The sequence below is a fragment of the Lepidochelys olivacea genome (assembly GCF_965140295.1).
Source record: "Lepidochelys olivacea isolate rLepOli2 genome assembly, chromosome: 22".
NCBI classification, from domain to species: Eukaryota; Metazoa; Chordata; order Testudines; family Cheloniidae; genus Lepidochelys; species Lepidochelys olivacea.
The window spans coordinates 21553213-21565278 of NC_140432.1; the positions used below are offsets into that span (position 1 = coordinate 21553213).

The 12066-nt window shown below is 51.7% G+C and overlaps 1 protein-coding gene across 3 annotated transcripts in view; it reads right to left on the reverse strand.

Moving 5' to 3' along the window:
- Positions 1 to 12066, reverse strand: part of BCL9L (BCL9 like) — a 172135-nt gene that overhangs the window by 9789 nt on the left and 150280 nt on the right. For all 3 annotated transcript variants that reach the window (XM_084611706.1, XM_084611707.1, XM_084611708.1), the window contains 4 exons: positions 11344 to 11466; positions 4843 to 5053; positions 3313 to 3397; positions 701 to 3089 (listed from right to left, as the gene is read on the reverse strand). In XM_084611706.1, the coding sequence (XP_084467832.1) occupies positions 701 to 3089; positions 3313 to 3397; positions 4843 to 5053; positions 11344 to 11466 (2808 nt within the window). The remainder of the gene's footprint in view (positions 1 to 700; positions 3090 to 3312; positions 3398 to 4842; positions 5054 to 11343; positions 11467 to 12066) is intronic.

Here is a 12066-nt window from a genome sequence, read left to right on the forward strand (position 1 = left end):
ACCCAACCCCGAAGAGCATGAGCCGTTCAGCAGAGGAATTTGGGAATGCTGGTATCCTGGCTCCCCATTTCTAATTTGGTCCAGTGTCTCCCTCCAAACCTCTACAGTGCATGTTAGGCTGCCTACTGTTTTCCTCCTTGTGAATAAGAGAGCACAGCATCAGGGGGTGGGGTGGGACACAGCAAATCACTGGCATTAATCCCCAGAAGAAGCGAGTGCAGGCTTGTATGTATCGGGCAGGCCAAGCTCATTCAGCTCACCAGGAAATAGCAGTCCCTCTCCAGGCTGTATGCATTTCCCCTAATCTAGGCTCTTGCTCCCTTCTTCCCGATGCTGAGACACATTGCCCTTAGGCCTGGTGCATGGCACAGGAAGGCAGATGGTGTATTCTATCCCTTTGGAAAAGGAACTGGGCTGCTATTACAGCACTTTCAGTGCTGGGCCCTAGATGCCCACTCGCCAACCCCAAATCCCATCACAGGGAGAGCTGGCTATGGGCAGGCAGATTCCCACCACTGCCCTGCAGGGAAATACCCACGTAATCACTACTAGTCTGAGTATATGGAAAATATGGGTCTGGAAGCCACAGAATTATTGGGCTCCAGGAGAGTGACCAGCTATGTGCAGAGCTCTTCAGAGCACCAGGCTTTAATTCTATGGCCCTATCCCACTCACACATCCACACCGTGTAACAGCTTACCCTGATCCAGCCCTCCCATGGAAGCTGACGAATTCATGCCGATAGGCTGCTTGCTCTGGCTGACTCCTGGACTTGGCAAGGTGGTTTTGGGAGATGGCACCCACCCGGGCGAAGGAACGGCCATGGAAGGGGACTTCAGGCGGCTTGGTGAGCTGGTGGGAGACCTGACATTGAGGGAGGAGCTCATCACCTGGGGCGACTTCAGGGGCCCAGACTGGTTGGAAGGTGGCATGCTGACCATCTGAGAGGGCGTCTGTGGGGACTTCAAGTTGGCAGATGGGGAGGGGACAAGCGGTGAGTGCACCTGGCTGAGCGTCGGGGACTTGAGGTGGGCCATGCCAGGGGAGTTCATCTGGGTGATGTTGATGGTGAGGTCAGAGGGCCTGCGGCCCAGGCCCCGTGAGGGTGCCGGGTGCATGTTGGCTAGGTTGCCCCCTTGGGTGGGAGGGGGATTGGAAGCTGGAGGCAAAGGGATGTGGCTGAGCCTGGTGGTGCCGCCGATGTTCCCAATGGACATGGCACCCTGTTCAGGGCTGAACATGTCTGGGGCACTGCCCATCTCCTGGGGCATGCTGGGATAGGGGCCCTGCGTGCCTGAGAAGCCTTGCTGCCCTTGGCTGGGGAACTGTGAGGGGATCATCATCTTCTGTGGCCCCCCCATCATTGTGCCACCACTGCCATTCTGAGCCCTCACCCTGGCCAGATCCTCAGGGCTGATGCCCTGGTGGCCTATCATGTCAGGACCCCTCATTTTCTGCGACATCATCATCTGCTGCTGTGGGGTCATCTGGACATTGAGGTTCATGTTCATGTTCATGTTGACATTCATGTTCATGTTGAGGTTCCCAGGTCCCATAGGTGCATCCATGTCTCGGAGACTCGACTGGCTCATGGGTGGGCTCAACATCCCCCTGGTACCCGTGAAGTCCATACCTATGGGTGCGCCACCTAGGCTCTCTCCTGGCATCTGTCCAGGGAACATGGATGGGTCGATCTGCCTGTGAGCCTGTATCATCCTCTCCATTTCCAAACCTTGGCTCATGGAGCTGCCAGACATCCCCATGGGCCTCTGCATCACCACCGGGCGCTTCTCCATCAGCTGGTGCCTCAGGATCTCCTCCCTGGCTCGGGGGTTCATGAACCGCTCAGGGTCCCCTTGCCCCGAAGGGTAGGGCAGGCTCCCTTGTGGAAAGTTCCCTGGGCCTCCTATTGGAGGCATATCATCATTCCATCCCATGCCAGGCCTGACTGGCCGCTGCATAGCATTCATGGGCCCAAGGGCATCCATGGGCACATTCTGCATCCCCCCAAAGCCAGTGACCCTCTGCATCTGATTTCCAGGGAACCTTGGCCCCGGGAACGGGGGTGCTCCCCTCAGCTGCATGGGGTCCTGGACCTCTATGGGTCCCCTTAGCTGGTTGCCCATGCCTGGAGGCCACGGCTCCCCAGGTTTGCTGTGATAGGGCGGTGGTGGCCCCCGGATCATCATGCCACCCATGGACTGGGGGATCAGCATCTCCTGCATAGGTCGACCATGGATGCTGATCTGCTCCTCCTTCCGCCGCTTTTCCTCATAATACTCCTCCTGCAGCTTCCTCCAGGCCACTTGCTCTGGCGTCAGGCTGTCCTGGTTCAGCCGCTGCATCATGATATTCATCTGCTGCCCCATGTCAGAACCTTGATGGTGGGAAACCTCGTGCTCCAAGTTGGGGCCCCCCAGATTCTGCGTCTGTGAAATCATGGACTGCAGGGGCTCTTCGTACTTCTTCATGCCCACAGACGGGAGGGGTGCCTGGGTGGGTGGGGGTTGCGACTGGGGAGCAGGGCCACCCTCACCAGCACTTTGGTTGGACTTCAGGAAGGGCTCAGCCTCACTGCTGCGCAGCAGCAGGCGCTCAATGTCCCGCAGGGTCTGCAAGGAGCGTTCCCGGTGCTCCAGCTGCTCCTTAGAGAGCCCCTCCGAGTTCATGGGGTTCCTGGGGCCCAGCCCTACCTGCCCATTTCCAGCTGCCCCAGCGCTGGCACCATCCCCCAGTAAGTTAGAGCTGGAAGCACTAGAAGAGTCCACCTGCCCGGGCTGCATCGGGTTGGTGGAGGCGTTGGGTGTGTTGGGGTGGTTGCTCCCTGGCTGGGTGCTGCCGCTGCTATTTCCCACAGAGTTGGGAGTCAGGTCCCGCCGAACGTCCTCTCCCGTCCCCTCCTGGGGTAGGGTGCTTGGTGCAGGCAGAGCTTGCTGACTGATGCTCTGGGGTGGAGGGGGCTGTGTTGGGGGGGGCTGAGGCTGTGCCTGGTTGCCCTGTGATGCTGGGGGCTGGGACTGCGGAGTGCTGGAGGCAGGTGGGTTAATTGGCAGTTGCTCAGCGACTCCCAGCATCTTGGGAGCTGGAGCCTGGGAGAGAAAGGGGAAGCCAAAGTCAGCAAGAAACACATAAGGCAGGTGTGTAGCCCCAGACCTTGTGTGGGCTTCGAGCCCTGAATCCACACAAGAGCCAACTGAGCCCATCTCCCTTGAAAGAATGTGAGCTGCAAACAGGGTCCAGTTGTGACTAGCCCTGAGGACATTACCCAGCAGCATGCACAGACAGGACTGTCTGGCTCACACCCAGCCATACCTGGTCTAGCTTTGCTCGGGGAACATTCTGCTGATGATAGGTCAGGATGGAGTCTGCTCGCCCCTGCAAGACGGCTTCTGCGGCACTAAGAAAGAGAGCAGCCAGTCAAGAACAGCAAAGTGTCAAGCCAGAAATACTTAGCAATTCCCTGGGTCCATAGGTTCAGAACTCCCAGCAAGGCTACCTCTGCCCGTTGGCCCCCTAGGGGAATGCCCAAGCCCCCTGGGCTCATCGTGGGACTCTCACAGGAGAGCTGGCACTGAACTTCCACCTGTTCTGCACAGATCTCAGGGCATCTGTCTGACAGGAAAACATCTGCCTTGCGATTTCCCCTTCCCCACCTCCAGTATTGTGCACTGTGCTGGGCTCTTCACTGGTTGCTGTGTGCTGCCCCAGAGGGATATAGCATGGGAGGGAGACACTTTGGGATATGCTAGGACTAGAACCCCATATTCTTTGCAAATGTGAAATAACACAAAATAAAAGCAAAAACTATAAAATGAAAACTCACTGTACAGCAGTGGCTCCCATCCCGCAGGGGGCTACACTCAGCTCCTTGCACTGGACTTTGTGACCTGGCGCACAAGGTCACCATGCTGCTCAGGTTTAGCCTGGCGATCCCTCTGCCATCATAACAGGAAGGGATGGAGGAGTGCAGACGGGCCAAATCTGAGTGAGTAGCATTGTGACCTAGCAGATGGTGTTGCAGCACCACTCACTCACATTTGGCCCAGCCACGCCCCGGTCCTCATGATGGAGGGGCAGCCAGGCCAAACCTGAGCAGCGCTGTGACTGTGTGTGCCAGGTCTCACCCTAACCCTAAGCTGCTGCAATGGCGTGAGTGTGGGGTCAGGCTCCCTCTTTGCTCCCTCAGGGCCTCCCACTTCCCCTGGGGGCAAGACCTGGCCCCCTCCCACATGGATAAAACAGCACAAAGTTCCCAAAAAATAAAACAAAAAATTATAAAAAATAAAAAAATTTTCCTAGGACTCTAGCTATGACTTAAGTAGGCACTCTAAAGCTGTATGTTCCCCGAGAATCAGCAGCTGAGATACTGCAAAAGAATGAAGGGAGCAAGTTGAGGGCACTCAATAATCTGGACTGTTAGCACCCAGTGCCTCCCACTGCAATCTATTCTCCCAGGGCCCTTCCAGATCACACCACTAAATCCATCTAACCAAGTATCCTGCCTCTGGCAGCAGCCAACACGTTTCAGTGTTCCTGTGACCCTTTATTATACATCTGGCCAAACACACTCCGTGGCTCCTGTTGCAGCTGGCAGCACTAGGGCACTACCAGGAGGCAGCTCGCATTTAAGATGAACTCTCTCCACCAGCACCTGACAACTATGCTAGGGAGAATGCGGATGGGGTGGGGGGAAGGTCATGCTAGGGGCAACCCAGGAAACCTCCAGTCCTCACCTTCTCCAGAGGCTGCAGTGCTAACTGTAAGAGGCAGCTGTGGTAGACCACCCCAAGTGGCCAGAGCCAATGGGGAGGACTGGGGAAGACACAGGGGTTTACCGCTTACGTGTTAGCAAGGTGAGTGGTGAAGACATAAACAAACTGGGAAGGCTGCTTTCCGGTGCCACCACCTCCACTGCCCCCAGCATCGGGCCGCAGGCCAGGAGCAGCGCCATGTGGTGCATTGGAAGAACTGGTCTCATTCAGGCTCGGCAGCGGGTTGGACCCAGGACCAAGCTGCGGGGCTGTGGACATTGCAGGATCTGCTACATTACAGTCTGCAGAGGACACAGGAGAGAGCAGCTGTTACCAACAATCAGCGTAACACAGACTGCTGGGAAGCACCGTGCAGAATGCCAGAGCTAAACAGCACACACTGAATGTCTGGACTAAGGGCAATTACAGACTACGGTGGATATAACAGAGGAGTTCTTGGGTTGGTGTAACAGAGGAGTTCAGGGCTGGAATAACAGGAGTCTGGGGGGTCAGGATTGAGGGGAACTGGCAAAGCTGCCTATGGTGTGGGGGAGCCTGGGGCTGGGATAGTGGGATCTGCACACTGGGAATGAGAGGCACTGGCAGAGCTGTGTGTGTCAGGGAGGCCCAAGACTGAAGCAGCAGGGAGTCTAACAGTCAGGATTGTGGGGCAGTGCCAGAGGGCGTGTGAGGAGAGGGTTCAGTGTCTTTAGCCCACACATTCTACCCTGGAGTTTATCCCCTTACAAATCACAGGAAAGAACAAAAATCACACGTGTTGGGGAGCAGTGCATCTCTCCTGCATCTTCCCTCCAGCAAGGCAGGGCTATGCATTCCCCCAACTTCCAGCAGATGGCAGCACACAGCAGGGATTTTTCTGGGCCTGGATGGCTACAGCCTCCCAGAGAGATGTGAGGAGCAGGGAGGGCTTAGTTCCGCCCCTTCATTTTCCCTCCTGGTGAGTGATTGCCCCAAACACCCCTAGCCTTCCCCTTCCAGGGCCATTTCCACAGACACACTCAGGGAACACTGCACACTGGAGCAATAATAATTAATCACTATCAATTATTTAATACTCCTACTTAATATTAATAACAATTGTAATTAACAATACCACTTAGTGCTTTGCATTTGCACAGCGCCCTATGGACAGCTGGAGGGTAGTTAGTAGATATTCTGCATTAGCACTTCCACCTACAGAAAGCACCCTTGAAGCCAGAGCCACACACATTCGCCCCCCCCAGCCCTGAACTTGACTGGGAGTGCGAAGCTACTGCGCTTTCATGTGAACTACGAGGCTCTGGCATTAAATACAGGACAAGGCCGGAATGGGGGCAAGGCCAGGATTCACCCAGGGCTTCCTCTGCGCACTGTCCGGACTGTGTGTCTCTAAGCAAGACTCCCTAGAGTCTCCGGGCTGGGAGGGGAATCGGGCTCTTGTCTCTGTCATGGGGGCAGTCTGAGGAAGGCTCACTCCTCGCCAAGTTTTGGGGATCATGGTGCCTGAGTTGGTAAAACTATGCAGAACTGTTAAAATCCAGCCATTTTAAACAGGAAAATGGCCATTTGTTCTCCAGCTGGATGCTCTCTTGTCACACATGGCAGCATCCTGACAATCTGCTCATAGCCAGCCTCAGAAATAACAGTTGGTCTTACCATCACCTTTCACCCATGGATCACAGAGTGTTTTGTAAAGGGCAGGGCAGTATTATCCCTTTCTATTGAGACACAGAGGAGAAGTGACATGTCAAAGATTCCACCCAGTGAATCTGTGGCAGAGCCAAGAAGAGAACCCAGTAGTCCTGACTCCCAGCCTAGTGCCCTGGGCTATCCTGCCTCAAACCCCAGTGATCTAAAGGGAGGAGCCTTGAACAACAACTTGCTGTAAGCCCTTGTCTGTTTGCACTGCACTGAGTCAGATGCAAGGGCAACTCTACAGCTCCTTGTATGCTTGTCCATTTTCTTTATACTGCCTGCCTTCCTTGCTCTGCACCCAGCTGGAGGCCTGCACAGCAGAGGGGAGGATCCTCTCTCTAGGGTGATGCAGAAATGCACATTTCCAACTGGCAACTTCCCTGCAACAAAGACAGCCAGACTCCCACACAACTTTATGAAGCATTAACATGGAATGGAAGCCTTGAAAGAGGACAGTGAAACAGCCAAATAAGTTCAGTTACTGTGTGTTGTGCTGCAACATTGCAAGTGGCTAAAACATCCAATTCTTGAACAGTCTTTGCCATAAATAATGCAGGGAGAAGGCACAAGGCCAGAAGAGGAAGCTAGGGCACTACTAAGTCTTTGAGGCCTGCTGTGCTTTGCTGTCTTCACTTTTCTCTCCCTCAACCACATCTCTTCAGCCTCTTTGACTCCCTGGTGCAGGGAAGCCCACCAATGTGGCCTGTTAATTGCATCGTCCCACCCTGTAGTGTCTATATTAAAAGTTTTGAAGTCACTCCTGGAAACATCCTTGAAACTGAGCCTAGGTTGGCACAGTGGCCTTGGAGCATCCACAAATTCTCCATACAGGAGATCCTTCAGAATGCGTCCATCACCTATCCATTGCAGATGACGAAGCCAGCAACTGTGTTTAAGAATAGTGATTAGACTTGGCAGTTTTGCTTTCTCAGATACTTTGGTTTCTCACTTGATATTTAGAATATGATGAAGACAATGGGTGTGAAAAGTGTTTAGCCTACTCATGTCCACTGTAGGTGGTCCAAATCTTGCCACTATACAGCAGTGTAATCAAAGTGCACAGCTGGTAGACCCATACCTTGGTGTGGGTCTGGTGGCTGCCTTTCCAATGTGAGAATTAAGCTCAACATCTAGAGGTAGATTATCCAGAACAGTTGGTCCTAGATAGCAGAGATTGTGACAAATTCTAGCATGGTACTAGCTATTAAAACTTCTGGTGCAGTCCACACATGTGTACCATAATCATGGTCTTCTTTAGACCAATGATTAGTCCAAATTTGTCACAAGCTAGTGCAAAGCTACTATCAAGATGCTAAAGGCCCTCTTCACTGTGTGCAACAGTGCGCCATCAGCACAAAAAAGTTCCCTTATTAGCAGGTATTTGACTTTGCTGTTAGCTCTTATATGTGCAGTGTTGAAGTGTTTTCCATACACCCTCAGTGCTAGATGAGAAAGCATGACAAAGCAGCAGACAGAAGAATATATTGAAAAGTGTTAGTGCCAAAACACATCCCTGTGATACCACTGTGGATTACAAAGCAGTCAGCTTGATCATCATCATATTGGACTGTGGCCTTCATGCCATTGTGGAAGGATTGAATTAGACTGACGAGGACTGGGGACAGCGGGGGGAGATGCAACAAATTATCTTGCAATTGGAAAAGACCCATTCTGATGACCTGGTCAACAGTCTTTGTAAGATCTATGAAGGCCATGTAGAGAGGTTTTCCTTGTTCTTGACACTTTTCTTGTAGCTGCCTTAGTGAAGACTATGTGAATAGTTGATCTACTGACATGGAAGATACAGCGACTCTCTGAATATATACATTCAACAAGAACTTGGAGTCTTTTGAGGCTGACCTTTGTTAATACCTTACCAGCAATCCTACGGAAAGAGATTCCTCTGTAGTTGTTGCAATCACTCCATTCTCCTTTGTTTTTATACAGCATTATGATGTTGGCATCATTCATATCTTGCAATACCCCTCCTTCCCAGGCAAACAAGACATTGGGCAGATGTTTAAGTCTTATTCCAGTACTTCAGCTGGAATTCCTTCTTTTCCTGTAGCCCTTCCTGGTGCTAGGGAGGTGATTGCCTTTTCAAGCTCATTTATAAATGGTTCTATATCAAACTCTTTGACAGTCTGAAGCCTGGGGACTGCATTTAGCGCTGCTTCAGAAAGACTGGTTTCATGTGACTAAAGCTTGTGATACTGCATCTATTTGCTTCTGTTGATGAACACAGAATCATAGAATCTCAGGGTTGGAAGGGACCTCAGGAGGTCATCTACTCCAATCCCCTGCTCAAAGCAGGACCAATCCCCAATTTTTGCCCCAGATCCCTAAATGGCCCCCTCAAGGATTGAACTCACAACCCTGGGTTTAGCAGGCCAATGCTCAAACCACTAAGCTATCCCTCCCCGCAAGGGATGATGTCTCCATTAAGAGATTTGAGTGGGGCAGTCTTCCTGGCTGAAGATACTATTGCTTTCTTGATTCCATCATCCCCTTAGACCTCCATTCTCAAAGGACATTTGTATCTTTTCGCAGAGATAGAGCCAGTACGATTGAGCACGTTGCCTTATTGTTTGTTATAATGTGCTCTTGGCCATTCTGAGGTGAGCACATATTTCAGGAGAGGGGTTCATGTTGTAGTGGATATATGGCATGCATTTTGCTTCAATAACTGGAAGCATACTTCAGAGTATGTGGCAAACCAGTCTTTATCCTGTGCCGTCTTTTTACCGAAAGCTAGGGTTGCAGCTATGTGGATGGAGAAGATAACAACATGAGTCCCTTATGTCAAATTGGGAGCGTTGGTTGGAAAGGGTGTGGGGGAGGTGTTCATGTCTAAAAAAGTGTTTGGAGTTTTAAGAAATACAAACCATCATGAATATTGATCTAGAAAAAGCTCCTCTGTCATTTTACAAAAAGAAAAGGAGTACTTGTGGCACCTTAGAGACTAACCAATTTATTAGAGCATAAGCTTTCGTGAGCTACAGCTCACTTCCTCAGATGCATATCGTGGAAACTGCAGCAGACTTTATATATACAGAGAGAATATGAACCAATACCTCCTCCCACCCCACTGTCCTGCTGGTAATAGCTTATCTAAAGTGATCATCAGGTGGGCCATTTCCAGCACAAATCCAGGTTTTCTCACCCTCCACCCCCCCACACAAATTCACTCTCCTGCTGGTGATAGCCCATCCAAAGTGACAACTCTTTACACAATGTGCATGACAATCAAGTTGGGCTATTTCCTGCACAAATCCAGAATTTGGGGGGGGGGGTGGAGGGTGAGAAAACCTGGATTTGTGCTGGAAATGGCCCACCTGATGATCACTTTAGATAAGCTATTACCAGCAGGACAGTGGGGTGGGAGGAGGTATTGGTTCATATTCTCTCTGTATATATAAAGTCTGCTGCAGTTTCCACGATATGCATCTGATGAAGTGAGCTGTAGCTCACGAAAGCTTATGCTCTAATAAATTGGTTAGTCTCTAAGGTGCCACAAGTACTCCTTTTCTTTTTGCGAATACAGACTAACACGGCTGTTACTCTGAAATCTGTCATTTTAGGGGCAATTGCTCTGATTCACAAACTCTTAGCTTCACACTTTTCTTAATGACTTTACCATGTTCCATTTGCTGTGAGCAGAATTTTAAAAACACAACTCTGGAGAAAAAGGGAAGCAAATGGAAAGATCCAGGGAAACAAATCTAGCTTTTTCTTCCAGTAGCTGGGGAACTTGTCTGTTGGGAAAGCCATTGGCAGGATGAAGAGGAATGAGAATGTGAAAGATGGACCCAAATGGACCTGACCTAGCTACCTCAAAAATATTTTCACTTCCACAGTTTGAAAATAGTTGAATTCAAGATGCAACAAATCAAAGGATTTTGCTGTTTCTGGAATGCAGGAGGGACCATCAGTTTGTTTACAACCCACCCCTCAGACAGACATGTCAGATCACTGTGCTATTTATTAGGCTGAGAGAAGTGCCTCAGCTTCCAGCTAAACACAAAGTGACACTCTTTTAACATATGAGATTCCAATGGGTGGGGAGGGAGGACCAAGATGGGGGAAAGAGGGAGCAGAGGCTTAAGAGTCACATGAAACCTATTGATAAAACGTCACCATCCCCCAGAGACTTACAATAAAAACCATCAGGGCCTCAGAGCAAGCTTTTAACTTGATTTAAAGCCTTGATCAGAAATTAAGTCAGTGTGCAGTGCACTCTGGTTAACTCAGCCCTGTCCAGATTCTTGGCAGGCCCTGAGCATTTCCCTTGATGCCAGAGCACAACCGCCTCCAGACAGGGTTGTAGTGACTCCAGAGTGGATGGTCCAACAGTACAGTGTGAACAGGGATCTAAATCTATGCAGGATGCACTCTCTGCAGCACAGCGCTCACGAAACATGATGAACTCTGTGCATGCCCACTGGCCTGCAAAACAGCACTGAAGCCAAGTCAGTGCCAGCCATGCACAAGAGCCCACCGTGGCCAGCCCACCTGTCATGTGGGTTGGTGGGGGGGGAATGTCCCCTCATGGAGATGGGTCCAAGAGGGCTGGGGGACTGATACAAGTCCCATATCACACATCGACTCCTCCTACTGCACACTGCATTCAACAATCCTCCAGCACTCCACCGCCTAAACCATACTGCACAAAATCCACCTGCAGAGCACCACACCACACCTCCCTCACAATACACACACAGTGTGTGCAATACCACAACCTTGCAGCATCAACACACGCCTCACCAACTGCCCTATTAAGCCAGCAGACAGCTTCTTTTGGGAGCCTTTGGTTGCCATCGCTGCCTTCTCTGACGGACTCCAGAGCAGGAACTGGGCATGCAGTGATCTCGGGGCTGTTTGGGGAGGGGATACTCACTGTGTGTGCTGCTGATGGGTTTGTCGTCCTCCTCGCTGTCCGGGCCTGAGCACCATTCGTCCCCACTGTATGGCTGTTTCCTCTCCAGCACACACCGACGCTTGCTGCGGGGAGCCACCTCACCTGCAGTGGGAAAGTACCTGTCAGAAAGCAGGGAGTGCCACAGCACAGCCATGGACTGAGTAGGCTGGGGCTCCGCCCCACCACCTCCTGGCACTTAGGGTCATGCTCGCAAAACCAGCCAGGAGAGTCCAAAGAACAGAGGGGAAGATGTACAAGGGTTCAGCTCCCTGTGATAGGCCTCACCCTGGCCTTGACAGCCAGCCTCAGTCTGCTTCCTGCACTAAACCACAGCAATCCCACCCAGCACGGAGCTATGTGGACTCCTGCCCAATGGCCGAACAGCCTGACTGTGGGTCAGAAGCCCTGCTATCCCCAAATAGCGCAGGACCTGCACCGAGTCTCCCTCCTGTAGTGCACAACTTGGAAGCAGCATTTCCATCTCTGCTCCGAGACCACTGGCTGAACTGTGATGTGCCTGCAGCAAAGCCCTGGTTGTGCTGTGGGTGAGGCCCTGCTAGCATGTCTTTGCAAAGAAGCATTTAGCAGTCAGAGCCCAGGCTGGGAGCCTGCTCCAGGACCCCTTCTCCAATGCAGTCATTCCTCACCTATGGGGGGATGGGATCACAGCCTGAGCTGGGTCCAAACAGCCACCAAGGAACT